Source organism: Poecilia reticulata, linkage group LG23 (assembly GCF_000633615.1).
Source record: "Poecilia reticulata strain Guanapo linkage group LG23, Guppy_female_1.0+MT, whole genome shotgun sequence".
Classification (NCBI taxonomy): domain Eukaryota; kingdom Metazoa; phylum Chordata; class Actinopteri; order Cyprinodontiformes; family Poeciliidae; genus Poecilia; species Poecilia reticulata.
In genome coordinates, this window is record NC_024353.1 from 5,420,527 (window position 1) to 5,439,704 (window position 19,178).

Genomic DNA, 19,178 nt, shown 5'->3' on the forward strand with positions numbered 1-19,178 from the left:
TCGACCCAAACATCACTAATATCTTTGTTGGCGGCGTAGCTGGTCTCTATGGGTTTTACTGGAGATGCGAAGAAGTAAACGGGCAGATTCACTCTTAAAGCTTTTTTTAGTGGGGACTCTGCTCCTCTTCAGCTTTTATATAAATGAAGATTGGTGTGCTGATGTTACAGGACGGGAAAGACCCAAACTGCAACCAATGATAAGTCCTTCAGAGAGTATCATCAGAGCTGATTTTCCCTCTACCCAGGACTTGTAAAGGTCTTCGGTCAAGAAAAGGCCAACAAAGTCCTCTGCGGACCCCACACATCCTGGACACAAATTGTTTAGAGATTTATCTTCAGGTCAGTGCTACATTTACTCAAACCAGCCGCCACAGGCTTGTACTGTCAAATTGCCCGGATTGGTACCATGTACTTTTGTACAAATTCAACCTTGTCCTCCTCTGCCGTCATCTACTGCCAAATGATCAATTCCGATGTAGTATAAACCCAGGAATTATCCTCAAAAATATTTGATTTAGTAGTCTGTTGCAGACTGAATGAGGACAAGGCATCCTCCTTCATGCTGTACTTTCTGTACTGTACACACTGCTTTGTCTGCACATGACTGAGATATAATCTAGCTTGGTGTGTGTTTGTGTGTGTGTGTGTGTTATACCTTATTCTGTAATAAATCTTTTGAGTAAGTCTCTGCCTTTCTGCTACAGATATGCATCCTGTTGCATGAGTATCTTTTCTAAAAATGCTCTTGGTTGGTCAGTTTCAATCTAGTTCTTCAACATAAATCACAGTTGTGGCAAACGGCTCACCCAGTACAACACGTCCGTCCAGCCTTCCATGGTTATGCACTGGAACACTGTCAGCATGGCAAAGGCAAAGTTGTCAAAGTTGGTGATTCCATCATTCGGGCCTTCCCAACCCACTTGGCACTTGGTTCCGTTCTGCATGCAGTGCCGACCGTAAGCGCCGTCAGGTGCACATGGTGCTGGTTTTTCCTCTGCGTTTGTATCTGCGACAAAACGTCATGTTTTGATCGTCAACATAAAAATGCATAAATAGCTTTCCTCCGGAGAGCAAAACAAGTTTAGATTTTTATAAATTAACTGTTCAAATATTGTATCAAATTCATCAAAATGTTTGATAATATACCCTCTTGTTTTTTTTTTTTTTCGTCTTTTGATAAAAGCATGAACCAAAAATCATAGCATCATTTTGCTAGCACAATTGAGTGGATTTGTACTCGACATTACTACTTATCTAAGTCAGTCACTGTATATCGGTGAAAAACGACTTTACATTTAATTACATCAGCATAATGTTTTAATATCAGACATAAAAGCATGAGTTCATACAAAATACTGAGGAAAAAAGCTATCCAAATCATCCAGATCCAGTGCAATTATCACTTAAACCTATTAAGTGCTGTCATTTCAGCAACTACTGCTATCAGGTTTTTGGGATACCTGACGATGAATCTTTGTAAAGTGGCCATATAGGAATTAAATGCTGAAATTCTGTTAGTTTTATTCCAGATGCAACAGGAGGCACATTTTTCAAAAAGTTCCACTTCTGTCTCATCAGTCCACACAGGACCATTAACATGTTTTGTTTCTATCTCAGTTGGACGTCTGTGTTCTTTGGGGTCAGCGATGGGTTTTGTCTTGGAAGTCTCCAATGATTTTTTTTTTTTTCCCATTCCCGTTCTTATTATAAATTAATAAACAATGGCCTTAGCTGGTGCAGCTGAAGTCCATAGTGGATTAGATGTTTTTTGTTTTTTTGTCCTTTTGAAAAAGTCCCTAGTAATTTGTTGGGCCCATAGTTCCAGATTTGTCCCATTTGTGGATAATGACCCTCCCTGGGGTTCACAGGACTTCCAAAGTCGTAAAAATGGCAGAATTTATGTATATCGGGTCATCATGTTACTGTTTGAGAATGCTCCACCTACTTAAAGTCATCAGTGGTAACATTTAATTAATTTTTTTGCACTTCTGGAAGTAGACTTTGCTGTGTCTAGTGAAACTGAACCAGAATGAAGTGTGTAACTACAGTTATCTTATGATTTAACAACGGAAACATTTAGATTTTGATACAAGCCCAGGTTAGTTTGGACAACTTACCTTTAATAACTGAAATCATCATTTGAAATCTATATTTTCTATTTACTAAAGCTCTGTAGAATGGAAAAAAAAGAGTTAAATGTGACCAAAAAGCAAAAACAGAAGAAATCTGTAAGAAGGTAATTCTTTATCTAAGCTTTGTATTTTACAATCATTTAAAAATATATATCTTAGTCTCAGGTGAACAGCTATAAAATAAATCCAGACTATGTGAAAAATAGTGTTGAACTAATTATGCAAAATAAGCCCTCCAGGGTGATGTATAGGAGAATAGTGTATCACCACTTAACCCATGCAAAGCTAATGCCTCTCCAGGGGCCGATAACAACACTCGAGTCCATTTCCATCCAACAACCTGTGCTAAAAGTAGCTTCAATCATTTATGACGGCTCCTGTTTCGATAATTGTTCAAATCATTCATAAAATAAATGATGTTGTGAATTATTAATTGAACTGTTTAAGGTATGCACTCTTTTTCTCTCTGCCACGTATTTCTGATGGATGACTTTTTGCTACAGATTGGAGTTAATGCACAGTCAGCCTTTTAATAGCACTGTAAGAGCAGGGCTGAGGATTGTTTATCAGCCTGCTTGGTGGTTTCCTTTGTGCATGCGCCTACCTGAATGGCTGTATCTGCAGGTCTTGTGCATCTTGCCCATGAAGAGCTCCAGGCCGATGATGGCGTAGATGATGATGACGAAGAGGACCAGGAGGGCGATGTGGAGCAGAGGAACCATGGCTTTGATTATGGAGTTCAACACGACTTGTAAACCTGCGGCACAAACATAATGCTAGCAGCGGCGTTTCGAAGCTTTATGTGACCGTCCTGCCATTGTGACAAAAATGGATCAATCTTCTTCTTGCATGTCAATTTTGCTGAACTGCAAAACTGCCGTCAGTGATCCAGAACATTTTAATAGGATTTGGAACTTGTTGCTTTATTCACAGTTGATCAAAGATATAAAACTTCACATCTGATCCCCTGACCACAGCGTTCAGTACTTACTGGGTACTCCAGAGACCAGTCTGAGCGGTCTTAGTACTCTGAATGCCCGCAGAGCCTTGACATCGAAGCCTGCCGCCTTCCCTCCAATCGGAGTGGCCCCATCTCCCTTTGTGGCCTGCTCCAAAATCGCACTGAATAATCTGTGGGACAGAGCAGGAACTTCAGTAAATACATTAAATGCAACTACAAGACATCCGAAGATGATGGCGAAAGAAATAGTTGAAGATCCTCGTTTCTTATAGTTATGGCGTTGTTTACCGTTTTATTTAACACTAATTTGTGTTAGCGTTTAAAAAAGAAAATTGGTAATTGGTGCACACTCATATCTTCGTAGACGTCTTTACCCTCCCGATACGCTGCTGTATTTTCTGTATTTCTTACTCAAACGCTGATGAGCAGATCGGACGGCAGCGTGCCATGGTGTCTTACCCACCATGCCACACTCCAGGGTGTGGAATTAAACTTTTTATCCTTTGACGCCCTGCAGCTGTGCTAAAACCTCCCCTGTTGAAAGAAATTTGGAGAGATCGCAATGGAGGAAATACAACCTGCTCAATTAGTTGGTGTTTTGTCACAACAATAGAAGATGCTCCATCTGTTCTCTCTCTGTCTTCCAAAGATAAGAAAATTTGACACTTCTGGCATAAAATATTTAACAATCAGCTCAAAAAAATATATATATAATAATCGGCGCGTCTTCAGGATTTGCTTGGATGTGTGTGGTTGTGTAAACTAACAAACGTGTCAGAAAATGCACTCATCTTTGAAACGTGCTATGTAAATAAAATTTGCTTAAAACGTAAGGAGTTTTTTTTTTCTAAAATATTCCTAAAGTATCAAATTTAAATATCAGGATCTTGTCAATTCACTACCATTTATCCATTGATAGTTTCTGTTGCCTGTGTGCTCTGAAAGTTTCCCCAAAAAACAAACTTACTTTGTTTTTGCTTCTGTCACATTTAAATGTTTTATGGTCATCCAACAGTTTTTGCCATCAAACATGAGACAGTACAAAAAATGTTTAATAAATGAAATAATTTTTCAATGGAAAAAGCAACATAGTAATTGCTTTTTCCTTGTTGCTCTTTAGGTCTCCACACATCGGTGCATAAATTGCAACTTTGACAAAACAACAAAAAGAAAACGGCTATCGCATTTTTAAGCGAAAGCTGTTGCCCTTCATGTGCCGTTGCCTTCAGTTAGCCGTTATCCCTGTTGTTGTTGTTGTTGTTGTTGTTGTTGTTTAGAGATGTTTCTTTGGGCCAAGTGGCTGACACGCTTGAATTAATGTACATCCAGCTGAGCGCAACGTTCTTCCCCCCCCACTCTCTTTATTTCTTTTTTTTTTTTCTCTCCATGATTCTGCTGGCGAGACTCTCTAGAAAATACTAGCTAGCTAAGCTCAAAGGCCAGGCAGTGGTGTGTTAGTCATGGAGAATTATCAATTAGCAGAGATGAAATGGCCACTTGAAAGGGCCTCTCAAAACATGTCGCCCTCTCTGCCTCTCTCATTCTCTCTCTCAGCCTCTCCATTTGATTAACTCTGTGTCTAGGTGGGAAGCACGCCTTTTTCATTCAGTCTGACGAGCACGTCGAGGATTAACGAGTTAGCAACACCGGCGTTTCGTTTATTATTAATTAGGACGTTTGTGTAGGAGCGCGTGAGGGTCTGTGTACATCCACAACCAAACACTCGATCGGCCGTTTCCATTCATGGAGAAACGGCAGCTTGTGAGGTGTTGTCGTCATTAAAGTTTCAGTACTAAATAAATTGAGAACGACGCCAAACACTTTAATCATAGCATAATGCAGATTTTCCAAAGCAAAAAAAGAGCTTTGCACCTGCTCAAGCAGGGCTACAGTTTACTGTCATTTGTCTGACAGTTCAGCTTATTTAAGTTAAAGCTTTACTCAACAAACAAAAAAGGAGAGAAGAAAAATATGGCAGCATATGAAAAGCATGTCCTGAAGAAAAAGCCAGTGGACTACCTGTTCATTTACACACACATGCACTGAACCTTCATTAATAGCCTTTTAGGTATGTGTCAGCAACAGCGTGGCCTGTAGCAACTATGTGTGAGTGTATTCGTGCGTGTGTTCATGTGTGTCAGCGGGCGCACGAGTCCCGAGGCTGCTCAGCACCAGGTACAAGCTCTTTCACCCATATGGTGAGTATTCCAGAGGGAGTGAACTCTTGTCGCTTCTCATCTATACACACACACACACACACACGCACACATGCATTCACACGCACTCACATGCATGAAGATGAGCGCTCAGCCATGCACGAGAGGCAGTCCTGTCACAGCTGAATATTTCTACTGTAAAGCGTGTCTGTTTGTGTTTCACAACCTTTCTGTTGAAGTTGTTTTCCTTTTAGAACATCCGGCACACTCAGTCACAAAAACAAAACAAAAATAGGAAACCCCATTAAATATTATTAATTTTAAAAATTGTTTACATGTTCATCAGTTTTATTTATTTATTTTTTTTATTCATTTCTGGAAAAGAAAGTGATTCAATTTGGTTTCCTGCTTTAAACAAAATACATACTTAAAAAAAAAAAAAAGTTAGCACACCCTCTCGCCGATTAGATAATATTTGCCTGAAATAACTTCAGTGGGATGTTATTTCACTGGGGAAGTCGTGGTTTAAATAACCCAAAACAGCAAAAAATATCTCCTAAAGTGTCTCTGAATAAGACAAATTGTGAACCTCTGAACTCCATGTTTCCCTGTTGCAATAAAAAACACTATTTACTGAAGCACTTAACATGTGACTGCCAAAAAATAAAAAAATGCTGCATCACAGTAACATCCTAAATATAGCAAATGGAGACAGAACAGAGAGGGGCAGACGAGGAGAGTAGATAGCTGGAGTGGGAAAGGTTGTGTTTATGCCGGGGGCAATGGTGCCATGTTGTTGGTATGTGTGTGTTTTTATGAGCTGGAGCCAAATGCGTTTAGTTAGTGATGTCTAATGTGAGTGAACACTTGACTGGCAATGAAGAAGACTGGTTTAGAGTGTTTGTATCTGTGCCGGTGAAGCCTCCCCTCAGGCCGCAGGCCGCTTCCTCACTGCCTCTCTCTTTCTCTCTCTCCCTCTCGGAAGCACACACACGCTCACCCCCACACACGCTCACACACATACGCTCAATTAGACCATTTTTATGGCTTTAATGTATCTGTCAGGTCCACTGGCAGTAATGCAGAGACTACACTGTACACACTGCTCAGCTGGCGCGAAGTCGCGCACACACACAGACGCACAAACACAGAAAAAGAAAAAAAAAAAACAAGCAAAGAGGGTTTAGCAGATAGCCTGTGTTGCTGAATTTCAGATAAAAGAAGAAAAAAACAGAGCAGGGCTTTGCTATCAGCAACTCACAAGCTAATCAGTTTAAGCTGCACCAGTACTCTGCAGCCCCAAGTTTACTGGGGCTTTCATCTGCATTCGCAATGAACAAAACGAAGCTTGCTTTACCAAACAAAAAGCCATCTCTAGCATTATGTGGCTACATTATATTCATACCCTTTCCACTTTTCGTACTTCCGTTTTTGTTTCTTGTGCGCGGAAAGATAAAATTCATGACAGCTGAGGCCTTCACAAAACGGCTAGATTCATACTGACGTTTGCAGGTCAGAGTAACCCCGAACACTCCCAGCACATTTTAAGCCTTCATCTCTCGCACCGCTTGTCTTCACTTACCCTACTACTACAATGATGAAGTCGAGCAGATTCCAGCCGTTCCTCAGGTAGGCGTTGGGGTGGAAGAGCAGGCCGTAAGCTATTACCTTGAGGAACGCCTCCACAGTAAAAATGATAAGGAACAGGTACTCCACGCGCTCCTGCGGACACACAGAAAAGGCGAGGTCCACTCATTTATCAGAGCAGCAACATATTGCAGGAGACAGATGGTACAACATGAGAGAACAGTGAGTGAGCTAAAAGTGTAACTTTTACATTTAAAAAAATTCCCTGAAAAAGGTGCGCTAACCGTCCGGTTGTATGCGTGATCGTTTGCAGTCATAACATCTTTTTATTTCCTAGAGATTTTTTGAAACTTGGGAGAACCAGCAGTGCTGACCCCTTTATCTGCATCTGCTCTGAGTTTAACAGCCTGCACAAGATGTTCACTTTCTGCGTATCAAGCCTGTAGTTTGTCTGCCGTGTGTGTGTGTGTGTGTGTGTGTGTGTGTGTGTGTGTGTGTGTGTGTGTGTGTGTGTGTGTATGCGTGTGTGTGTGTGTGTGTGTGTTTGCTTCATTATTTTTTTGTGTTGGCATGTATTTGTGTAACTTTTGGTCATGTACACAATCAAAACGTTTTGATTGTTTAATCAGAGCAGCCATCTTCCGGTCCCTCATGGCCACTGTTTGATGCACAAATGAACACACATGCACACACACACACTAACTCACACACGCGCAGACATTCAGAAGCTCTGTTTCTACCACAGAGTTCCTCGGAGATTGTTGTCACAGTGACGACCTCCTGCCTGAGGTCCTGAGAAATGTCCCGATATGGCTTTCTGAGCGCAGGATCATACGACTTTTTGATTATTTGGATAAGTTGTAAACAATTCATCATCCACCTAATTATCTGTCAGATCTCTTTTATGGCTGCTCGTGTTGAGCTCGATCAAGACGTGCAAAACATGAACGTTCTATATTCAGCTACGTCGGTTAATCAAACATATTTAGCTACATCTGTCAATCCACTCATTCGTCTCAGCCCCTGATCCCTCTCGCGATCCCACTCTTTTCCCAGGGACACACATGCACACAGGGCCAGAGGTTTGGAACAGAGGGCCAGCCAGGTCCCTCAAGGCCTCAGGCCTGCTCCCCTGGGAAAAATCAGCCAGACCTGAACCTGAAGGGACGCAGCCTCTCTATGTGTCTAAATGTGCAATAATGGCTTTCCAAGCTGTCCAAGTTGCCAAAAAACAGAATTAGAAATCAAAGCAGCAGAAATTTAGGTGTCGTATCAAAACAGTTATATGAATATACAGCTTAGGTAGGGTGTGCAAGCAATTTCAGCAACACAAACCTAATAAATTACAGATTTTTTTTTTCACCACAAATGCATCAAATGAGATTAAATAGTAGCCAAAATGCTAACTGCTTCTTTCTGCTGGATGGGAAGTTTTTTTTTTGTGTGTGTGTGTGTTCAAAATTGAATGTTTGAACAGTAAATATAAATGTTTTTATACGGGTGATTTTGTCCCACTTTTCTCCACAGCATTTCATTCTACCAATAAATGCAACTCTTGAAGCATTAATTGGTAGAAGTGTGGAAAAAACTTTTTTACATTTTCATTCTCTGCAACAGCAATTAAAAATACATTTTAATGTTTTATCTTAAGGAATTATCTGCTTAAGGTGCACAGGCTGGGAAAACAAATTCTAATAATCGGTGCTCATGAGACTGTAACATGGCTGCTTTTCTAAGTTCCTCTGGTAGCTAGCTCTGCTACAATGGTGAAGATTGCTTGTATAACAGTAAGAGAAACAAAAGAAGAATGCTATTATGTTTATTTATCTTCTTCTTTGTAAAGGATGCACAATTAGCAAATATTACAGCATATCATTTTATAGAGAAAAAAATATGTTACTCTGTGGGTCGGTTTGTGTATCTTACAAAGTAAATTATTAGAGCAGGTAAATAAAACTGACACGTTCCCTCCAGACAGTGAACATCCAAGAAAATGTTTTTATTGCTGTTGAAGTCCACGTCTTTATTTATATGCATATATATATATATATATATGTTCAAATATAGCATAAACAAAGATGTTGAATGTCAGGCAAGGGGTTAGTCAACATAAACAAGTACGTTTACAGACTTGTCTACTCATTTCCAATCCTATGGTGTAAGAGAGATTGATCCATCCATCCATCCATGGGAAAACTACACTAATGTACTGTACACATTATGAGAGGTTATTCTCCCAAGTGGGAAAAAACTCCTAAGTAAAGGACAAATAAAGTCTGCTTTGTTGCTGAATTAATTATGATGACAATTACTCTAGCATCACGGATCAATGTCAACAAATAAATCAGCAGCCTCGATGTACAGTCAACGTTGATGTCTGTTTGCACAAGTTACCCTGAGATTGGTTGTTGGGGCTGATCAGAATCTAAAGCAGTTCCAGAGAAAACAAACAAATGTGTCGGAGCGTGGAGGATGACTCCATCACACCAGTTGCCAGGTCTGAATCGAGAAGTGGCCCTGCGTTCACTACAAAATGAGACTGCGACAACGGCACGCCAAAAGTGAATGAATTAATGTTGAAAGAATGCTCCGGTTCACATTTCCTGCCGTTATTTTTGTATTTCCTCAATAATCTGGAATCTAGATATGTTTCCTGATATTTGGACAATATAAAAAACAGTAACTAAAGCACAGAAACATAGTAGGTTTCCACCCAATTCTTATGCCCTTTTTAGAAATCGAAAACAACCATGCACTGTTGATTTTATTCTCACTGCCAATTTAAAGTTTTGCTTTAATCACTGGGCTTCTTTATCTTTATTTTTGATATTCTCGTATCAGCTTCAAAATCTGTCGTAATTGATTTTTTTTTTTTTTTAATATCCATCATCTGCTCTGATGACCCTTCACCACACATGGTGCTGATGTGGAAGTAATTAATTTCTCAAATCCACACACTCGCACATCTCACAAAGGCTCTCAGTAACACTCCCTTTTTCTTAAACACACACACACCCAGGCCGTGTATCTGCTGGTGACAGGCAGACAGCGTGGCGCTCAGAAGAATAAAACAAAGAAAAACATCTGGTAGGAGCAGCTTAGCCTGCCACACACACACGCACGCACACACACACACACACACACGCACACACACACACTTCCTTTCCTCCTTTCATTCCACTCATAGAGACCCATAAAGGGAAAAAATCCATAAGGGGCACTACTAATTTGGTTAGTGACAGGAATGGAATGAGAGATGAAAGATGAGAGACTGGAAGAGGGAGAGAGAATCAGGTGCGAGGAATAGAGGCAGACTAAAAGAGACAGAGAGGAAGAAGAAGGCAGACAGAACAACCGAAAGGTGAGTATGTGGGAGAAATAATTGAGTTAACTGTGATAGGTCAACCAAACCACCTATCCATCAACCAGACCAATCAGATTATAGTATTGACATTCTACCATAGAGCGGGCTATGTTTCCATTTGAAACGACCTTCTGTGTTTGTGTGTGTGTGCTGGAAGACAGGATTAGCCATTAAGCTGCTTTTGAAAGATCCCACAGACCCATCATAGTCTGCTGCTGTGTGTGATTGCCAGGCACTTTGAACACCGACTGCTCACACACACATATGAACACAAAGCAGCGGGGGGTGGGAGGGGAGGGCTTCAAAGATAGCATTTTTATTTCAGAACTTATCCATTCAACACGTCCAAACCGCAAAGTTACCGGCAAAATAACTGACAGTGAGTAAATACTGTGTCTTTAGCAGGGATGCAACAACCACATGATGTTAAAACACCACTTGTCATCAACGGGAGGCCGGGTTCCAATAAGCCAGAAAATACAGTCCAGTTAAATTAGGGTTTAAAAATAGCCTAAGAGCAACAAAGTCAATGTTGTACATTAACAAAGGTTTGATTTTGATATTGGCGGATCTGAAAAAAAAACTGTGCTGCTTGGTTCTCTCAGGAGATATGGATCAAAACTTAAGCAATTAGTTGTTAGAAGCTCGATGTTTGAACCGAGTCATGCAATTTAAAACAATTTGACCAAATAGTAAGGAGACACGCAGACTTGTAATTCACAAGAAAATATAGAAACGTTTTTAAGAATTGCATTCCAGCATTCAGCAAAGAGAAATGGTTCTGGTCATCGTAACGTGGAAGAAAAACGTTTAGTGTTTGAGTTTGCAGTCTGGACTGCATTTCATCATCTCAAATCTGATCCACTTTGACGTAACAGGCCTTTAGCTAAATAACTGAACAAGAGCACAGAAATTAATTTAAACTTTATTTGCGAGTAGTGACTAACCCTGACTACTGATTTTTATTTACTTATTTACAAATTATTTAAATCACATTTTGTTTTTTTGGGGGGGAGGGGGAAATATTGTTTTATGTTTCACTTTTTAACCATTTGGAGAGAAAAAATTATCCGTGATTTTGACAGGTTCTTATCTTGCATTTCCAGCTGAGAATATCTATGAAGAGCCTATTAATTGATTTGATGTCAAAGAAATATTTTTCAAAAGAACGCAGAGCGATAGTGCAGGATTATCAACAGGAGTGCTGGCTTACTCACCTATGACAAACTGAGTTTTAGGTTCTTATCTTTCTGCATACCTGTGGGAGAATTCAGCACCTGGTGAAGGCACAACACTGCTTGTCACAACTCGATTTAATTCATTTTAGAAAGGGGGGAAAAAATCCATGTATCACTTTATCTCCAAACGTGTATTCTAAACCTGGATGCAAAATAAACCCGATGCACTTTAGTGAGCAGGCTTGACTTTCGGTTTCCACCCTGGTATATAGAATACTTTCTGCTCTTGTTACATTGAGCACTGTGAGCGTTCGCCCTTTTGTTGTCTCAGCCAGCTGGTGAACATTTAATTTTCTCAACCATTGTCGTTCTGAAGAGAGTCTCTATTTGTGTGCTGCACAGAGCAGCGGTGGATTTGAAACAGCTACTGGTGGCTCTCTCTCTCTCTTTGTCACACACACAAACACGTACTGTGCTGGAGTTGGATGTCACCATGCAACGCATAGATATTTTAAAATAAAAATAGACTTTCATCTCATTTTTGATTAATGTGAATATGTTTTGATGCCCTGGAATGCATCAAAAGGAGTACAGGAAACGCCATAGCCTTATAGAAAAGAAATTTCCTTGGGCTGGATTTAATTTTAGGTTTTCACCCTCTGCAAGGCTTTATCACACTGTAAGCTGCTGTCATACTGCTTCTCGTCTTTCTATGTATGTTGGCGTGTCGAAATACGGTTATTATGTGGGTTTAAACATGAGATAAAATGCATTTAGTCAGGATCCAGGGTTGGTTTGGGGTTTTGTGGGTTTGTAGTTCATTTAATCTGTTCTGTTTAGTTTTTATTTTGTTGTTCTTTACGTTATTATAGTTAGGTTGTTATATCTTGTGCTTAGTTTTTCCTGTTTTTAGATTTGATTTTTAGTTCCCTTACTCTCCCTAAACCTCTTGTGCCATATTCTCTCTCTTTCTCTCCGTTTCACAGTCTGCCTTCTGCTCTCTCCCCTCACTCTTGCAACCCGTTAGCTAATCAGCTCTGGTCTACTGTTCCAGCGTTCCCTCTCTGATTATTTATACACCTCTCCTCTGATCACTCCTCACTGGTTTCCCCCCATTATTTATCCACTGCTCCATATCATCCACTCTGTTTTCCCCAGTTTCCTGTGTTGCGCTCCCAGCTTGTAAAGTTGTGTTTGGACTTCATTATACTTTTACTCATCATTATGAGTAAAAGTATACTTGCTGCCTCAGTTGCTGCCTCAGTATGACACATTTAGTGGAACGTTGAATCCTGTCGCTCCTATTACGTTGTTTCATTTGTAAGTGAATCAAAAACTAGGTTGGGATGCTGTCAAGTGAAACCTGTCCACAAATCCATCAACTGTAGATGAATGATTAATGCAGACAGAAGCATAAAACTAAATACTTTCCACTCAAAACTTTTTGCACTACTTGAACCACATTCACCCAGCTGTCCAAGACGCACCCATTGATTAACCGATAAACAAACCAGTGGGTCGTTGCTGCGACATTTGACTGCCGCTTGTGTAAATTCCAGATGGGACAGTTGGAGGGTGAAGAAGAAAACCTGCAGCAAACAGCCAGGGATAGGGAATCGAACCTGGGACAAATGCACTGAGGATCACAGCCTCCACTTGGTGTTAGGTTAACTGGTTACTGTAAATTGCTCTCAGGTGTGGTGGTGTGTGTCAGGTGTGGTGGTGTTGCCTGTCCTGTGTGTATCTGTGTTGCTCTGTAATGGACCGGCAGCCTGTTCAAGCTGTACCCTGCATCTCCAGCCAAGTCTTCCAACCCATGTGAGGCTGCAACGTAACAAAATCCAAGTTTAAAAAAAAAAAGAAAAAAGAAATGTGACAATACACTCAGACTTGTTGGTTATAAACAAATCTGGAGTGTCGTTAAACTTTATCAATCTTTACACTTTTTCATATTCTTCCCATGTCTTGCTATTAAATCCTTATCTCCTCCTCATTTTTCCATCAACTCCACTGTTTGACCCACTCCCTCACTTTTTTTTTTTGTCACCTACTGTCCTTCTTTTTCTCATCTTTCTTTCTCTCAATCTCTGTGGGTGCCAACATGAAGTTACCATAGAGACCAGGATGGGTGCCGACAGGTTTCCATAGAAACTGGGCTACGGCAGCAGCAGATTTTTATTTATTTTTTCCCACACAAAGACAGATGACACTGATCAGTACTGTACCAAGAATATCCACAGCACATAGTCCTAATTACTACTGTTCTGCCAGCATCTAGAGTTCCTATTGTGTGTCTGCTGTATGTGCTAACAACACAGTTCCTATACTGTTATGAAATTATACATTTGCGCGTGTTCGGTTTTCCCAATCACAGGATCATATGCCACCAGTTGATTGTGCTAAATGGTCATATTTGTACTAAATAGTCTGATATGCACATATTGTTTGAAATGTTCTCAAGTTCAGTTTTGCCATAGATTTGCAACTGCATTTAGGTTTAGCAAATAAATGGTGCTTTGATCTAAAACCAGGTCAATATTGCTCTGGTGCTACAGCTGGTTGATGGTGTCCAATTTCAGTCTTCAAGGGCTATTATAGTAGCCAGGTTAGTACAACTCTCAAATCAAGTGCCAAGTAAAGGCATGAAAGTCTAACATTGAGTTCAAAGTGATGGCATGCAAGTCTTGAAGTTTGTTCCTCAAACACTTTTCATTGTACCAAAATCAAGGAGCTGCAATAGAGCAGGTCAATGTCTTCAGGGCTAAGAGCTGTACTGAATATAGTCTGATGTTCGCGTTTTGAAAATCGACAAATCTGTACTTATTTCTAAATGTTCAAGCTTTGGTGTACAATATGTTGATACCTTGGTGTGATCCAATAGGCGTTCGAGTGAATGTTTACAGAGCAGCAGTTTCAGTGAGTCCTGGACAGCCAGTTTGCGCTGTCCCATCAATCCGCTAATTAGAAAACTTCCTCTGTTTTCGACATATGTACAGTAAATATGATAGAACAAAAAAAAAAAACACTTACAGCTGTATTTGATTTCTGATTTTTTTTGTATTTTACTAAGTTTGAAATATTTGAATTTAACACTACACTTCTTTATAATATTTCTTTCTCTATATATTTGAGGAGGTCACTCAAAAGAATCGCTGTAGCAAATCTTCTGTGAATTTCTGAGCTCTTAGCAATCCTCTTCAGAGTTTATCACATCTAACAGCCATAAAGAAGAAATCTAATTTCTCCATTTTAACACTTTGCCCTTCACCGAGGACACGGACCCATCAGCTTTTCATAGACCCTGAAGAAGAAGAGCACTCATCTATCTGCAAAACCTTTTGTTAAGGACGGATAAAAAAAAAAAAAAAGAAGTGGCTGGGGAGAGGGAAGTCTGGGCCTCCCTTCTGAAGCTGCTGCCCCCGCGACCCGACCCCGGATAAGCGGAAGAAAATGGATGGATGGATGGATGGATGGATGGATGGATGGATTAAAAAAAAGTCTCCTAAAGTTAGGCTATGTTCTTGTAGTCTCCCGAGTTGGAACTCTTGATATATTGTCAGCTGTCTTTATAAATAGTTCTGCTCTTGAATTCAATAAATAGAAAAAAAAATTGGACCAGCAAAGCTAATCAGAGCTGATGGGAAGGTGTATTTAAATATTTAGAGATTTTTATTTGGGGGCTGCAAAAGACTGGAATAAAGTATTACGTTTTACCTCAGGAGAGCAAGAGACACCTGAAGTACAGGAAAATAAAGTAATCCAAGAAGAAAAAGCACATAGGCTTATAAATCATCGCACATAATCGGATGGTGTGCGTGTGTGTGTATGTATGTGCAAATATGCATGTCTGTTGATGTTTGCATTTGTCTGAAGCGAGATTACGTGTACCTTTGAAAGAAAAGGATGGCAAGAAAGCTGGAGATGCCGAGATACTGTAAAAAAAAAAAAAAAGACAAAAGACTGATAAAAAAAAAAGATAAAAATAAAGAGCAATAGATCTTTCCTCCTCTCATTTTTGTCATTCATTCGTCCCTTCTAACATTTTCCCTTTTGTCTTTTCAGTTGTAACAAACTACCTCTCCAGCTCTTCATTCTGCTGCGTCTGACTTATCACGACTTTGCTGCCTCACCACGAAGGGAGACGGATGCAGGAAACGCGGACACGCACGCCACCACGGTCCCGAATTAGGAATTTGTCTTTGTCCTCTCATACAGATGCCCCTTGGAACTCGCAGGTGAGTCACAAGCAAAGTAAAAGATGAAGATGAAGCGAAATGACAAACAAACACACAGATCAGTGTTTTACATAGAGATCAGTGTTGCTGATTCTCAAACTGTCAGAATGGATAGATTATACTCTTACTCAGTGCATGACTAATGGCGTGTGTGTGGGGGGGGGATGTGCGTGTGCGCGTGTGTGTGTGTGTGTGTGTGTGTGTGTGTGTGTGTGTGTGTGTGTGTGTGTGTGTGTGCGCATATGAGTCATCTAGCATCTTTCTTTAATCAATCTTGCAGTTACGGCTAAGACAGACTGAAAGGTGGCGAAGATTGACAAAATACTACATATGATAGTATGCTGACATTGAACACTAAAATACCATATTTAAAGACAAAACTGTAACATTTTTTTTATGAAATAAGATTAGTAGACTCACAAGTGGACACCAGATATGTTTAATTAATGTTTTTAACGTCCTGACATCTAATAAATGACATCAAGTCTGTCTAAAACACACACTTTCTGAGGGTTATGAATTCAAATCCTTATGCTGGGGCTAATTTTAAGACATAAACATTAAAAGTTTTCAGCTTTTTCTGAACAATGATGTAAAATGTAGAAATAAAAAACTTGTAAATTTTTGCAGAAAGTCAAAAGCTATATCTACTCCATTAGAAAGTCAAATAGTATTTTTGCAAAGCATAACAAAGATTAATGTGAAGAATTGGAACTGGTCCTAGATTTTGCTTATTTTGTTCTGGAATGACCCAAAGTTATTTAATACAGAATTTATTTAAAAGGATCATTATGTATTTTCCAGGCGCATAGTGCCGTTTTATACCACAATCAAGCAATTACATCTTCAGATGTTATAAAAATGATATAAAAAAAACAACTTAAAAGAAATTGGAATTTGCACTTTGACGTCTAGAAATTGGGACCCTGTCTCTTTAAGACGCTCCTACTTTTCCCGACACTTGAAAGTAAGAAACCATCTGAAACTTGAAGCTTACAAATCTGAGCTGCTTAGAGAAAAGTATGAATACAATGACAAAACAGCCTGATATCTGATCATAACCACATTTGTGTAGAGACTAAAAGATCTGCATAAGAAGAAAAAATCTGGTTTGATAAGTTAAAAAAGTGGGCTTCAAAAGAAAAATGTCAAAATGATGGAAACCTAGGTTGAGTTCAAGTAAATCTTTAGGGACATGGAAGCGCTGATTTGCTAAAAATCCCCATTCAGAATGGATTAATCACCTCTGAAACAATAAATCCCGCAAGTTCTCAGAGGGAAATATGGTTTCAAGTCAACAAATGAAAGAAAACATCAACCCCCTTTCTTTGCGCGTGTCCCTTTGCTTCCCTCTCTGTCCACAGTGAATTGCTCCTATCAGAGCCAAACACACCACTCTATCTCCCCACGGTGTGCTGAAACAGCCATGCCTGTAAATGTGAGTCTGTTAAGAATTGCTCCATCATTTCCCCCTCTGGTTAGTGTCCACCGGAGCGAGACCGGAGCACAATACGAGGCAAATGTAGGAACAGAAATGCAACAAGAAAATACTGACAGTTGTGGCTATGTTTTTTCATGTGACACACAATCTGTCTCCATGCCCAAAAATGCAGCACAGGGTTTTATGAACAATTTAATTCATTAACTCAAATGCATGTTTCTCAGACCTCTATAGATTCAACTCTTAATAATGGATTAAATCGCCTTTCTACTTTCTGTAACCGTACATCGTAGGTCCTTTTGTTGGTTAGTTTCAGCAATGTAACTTTCATGCAGTGTCACCTGATTTACTTGACTGGGTCACTTAGACCTTAGATCCAGCATTCATTGAAATCAGATGTGCTGAAACCTGCACCCCTTCGAAGATTCAGATGAATAATTCACAAAAAAAAATAAAATATTAGAAACAGCGTTAGATTCAACATCCTTAAAAAGAGAAGAGAAAGAAGAAGTTTAACAGCCCACCTATCAATCACCTCAGAGGAAGTCGGCCAAAAAGAAAAGACGGCGCACCCATAAAGCAGTTTCTGTCTCTGGCATGCTTCTTCCATTGACGGGAAACCAACACAACTCCAACTATAAAGTTTTCTCATTTACAAGATGTAGTTCATTTGTACTTTTTACTGCATAGAAACTCGATTTCAGTGATTCGGCTCATTTTGTATCATTTTGTGTTTCTCTGCTCAGTTTTAATAGTTAAGGACTTGCTTACCAAGAATTGCATGCTAACAACCAAAGCAAAATTGGAGGCCTGCACTAATTATGATATTATGAAATATACTTTATCATGGCAACCTTCATGACAGTAATAGGTTATTGCAAACATATTTTTTAAAACCTCAACAAAAGGTTGACTTCAGAAAAGCTATATTAAATTATGGGTCCACAAAATCTAAATATCAATCCAGTATGTTGTGCTTTTTAGTTCCAAAGGAGTCAGATACAAGGGAAATGAACTAAATAATTCAGGGTTATAAAGCTGAAACTTAGATGCATTGATATTTAGATTTTTTTTTTCTGAAAATGAATTTCTATGGCTGATCTACACCTGCACTGTGAGCATTTAAATAACAACCAAGAGTCAAAGCCTGTTCTTAGTGATTGTATGCATCTGCAGAGGTGAAAATTCTGCTTAAGAATAATACAGCAGGCGTGCAAAAGGTTTATAATAAAAGGTCTGTGTTCCTCTGTTGACACCGAGGAGTTCTGTGTACCTTGGAATTGAACTGTGAGCACTTTAAGTGACACTGGATTTGTGGGAAAACGTAGCACCTTACCCTCTAACCTAGTAAATCCTCACTGATGAAATATGATTAAAGCAAAGGAAGCTGGTGTAGCTCTTCTGCTGGGTGCCTTAGCAATGTCACCATGACACCCAAACAGGATTAGCTGCTAACACCCACTCCCCTGCTGTTACCATAGTAGCACTGTTTAAACTGCGATCCGGAAGCTATAAAAAGACAAACTGAGCTTCAAATAAGAGAAATTTGAAATAATAATAAAAAAATAATAATAATGTGATTCATATAAAGTAGGAGTGGTTGCCAACTTATCTTTTAAGTACATTTTAATTCACAGGAAAGGAAAAACTGAGGCAGAAAAAGGAAAACAGAAAGATTTAACAACTATTGATCAAGGTGGAAATGGATAAAATGTGCTATCCTTCAGTTGTCAGTTTCAGTTTTTTAGACTTGTGAATTTTTCTTTTAGTAAAACTGTGAACCTCTAAGATGATTCTGAAGTCCTGTAATGCGCTGCCATTTGTTTCCAAGCTAAATGAGTCTATCACACTGTCATACATGTGGATAAACACAGCTGTACTTTAAAAAGTCTGTCAAAACAGCATAATCAAACCTAGAGTTTGACACAAATAAACTCATTTGAATAAAGAACCATTTGAAACTAGTCTCTGTTAAATTGAATCTAAAGCATTCCTGATGTTTGCACATAGGAGATTCAATTAAACTGACAGTACATTGTGAAAGGGAATGACAGCTGGAAGCTCTCAGATCTGAGAGCGATGGCTGTAGGCTAAACAAGACTGTGAAATAACCAAAAATAGA

The 19,178-nt window shown here is 39.5% G+C and overlaps 1 protein-coding gene and 1 long non-coding RNA gene across 26 annotated transcripts in view; one reads left to right on the forward strand and one right to left on the reverse strand.

Annotated features, from left to right (window-relative positions):
* Positions 1-19,178, forward strand: part of LOC103459269 (uncharacterized) — a 175,310-nt gene that overhangs the window by 67,059 nt on the left and 89,073 nt on the right. For all 4 annotated transcript variants that reach the window (XR_532710.2, XR_532712.2, XR_001776203.1 and 1 more), the window contains exon 3: positions 15,443-15,615. This is a non-coding gene — a long non-coding RNA (uncharacterized LOC103459269). The remainder of the gene's footprint in view (positions 1-15,442; positions 15,616-19,178) is intronic.
* cacna1c (calcium channel, voltage-dependent, L type, alpha 1C subunit) overlaps positions 1-19,178 on the reverse strand; it is a 176,534-nt gene that overhangs the window by 65,902 nt on the left and 91,454 nt on the right. For all 22 annotated transcript variants that reach the window (XM_017302765.1, XM_017302761.1, XM_017302766.1 and 19 more), the window contains exons 4-7: positions 6,834-6,973; positions 3,126-3,265; positions 2,739-2,891; positions 809-1,008 (exon numbers count right to left, since the gene is read on the reverse strand). In XM_017302765.1, coding sequence (XP_017158254.1) covers positions 809-1,008; positions 2,739-2,891; positions 3,126-3,265; positions 6,834-6,973 — 633 coding nt within the window. The remainder of the gene's footprint in view (positions 1-808; positions 1,009-2,738; positions 2,892-3,125; positions 3,266-6,833; positions 6,974-19,178) is intronic.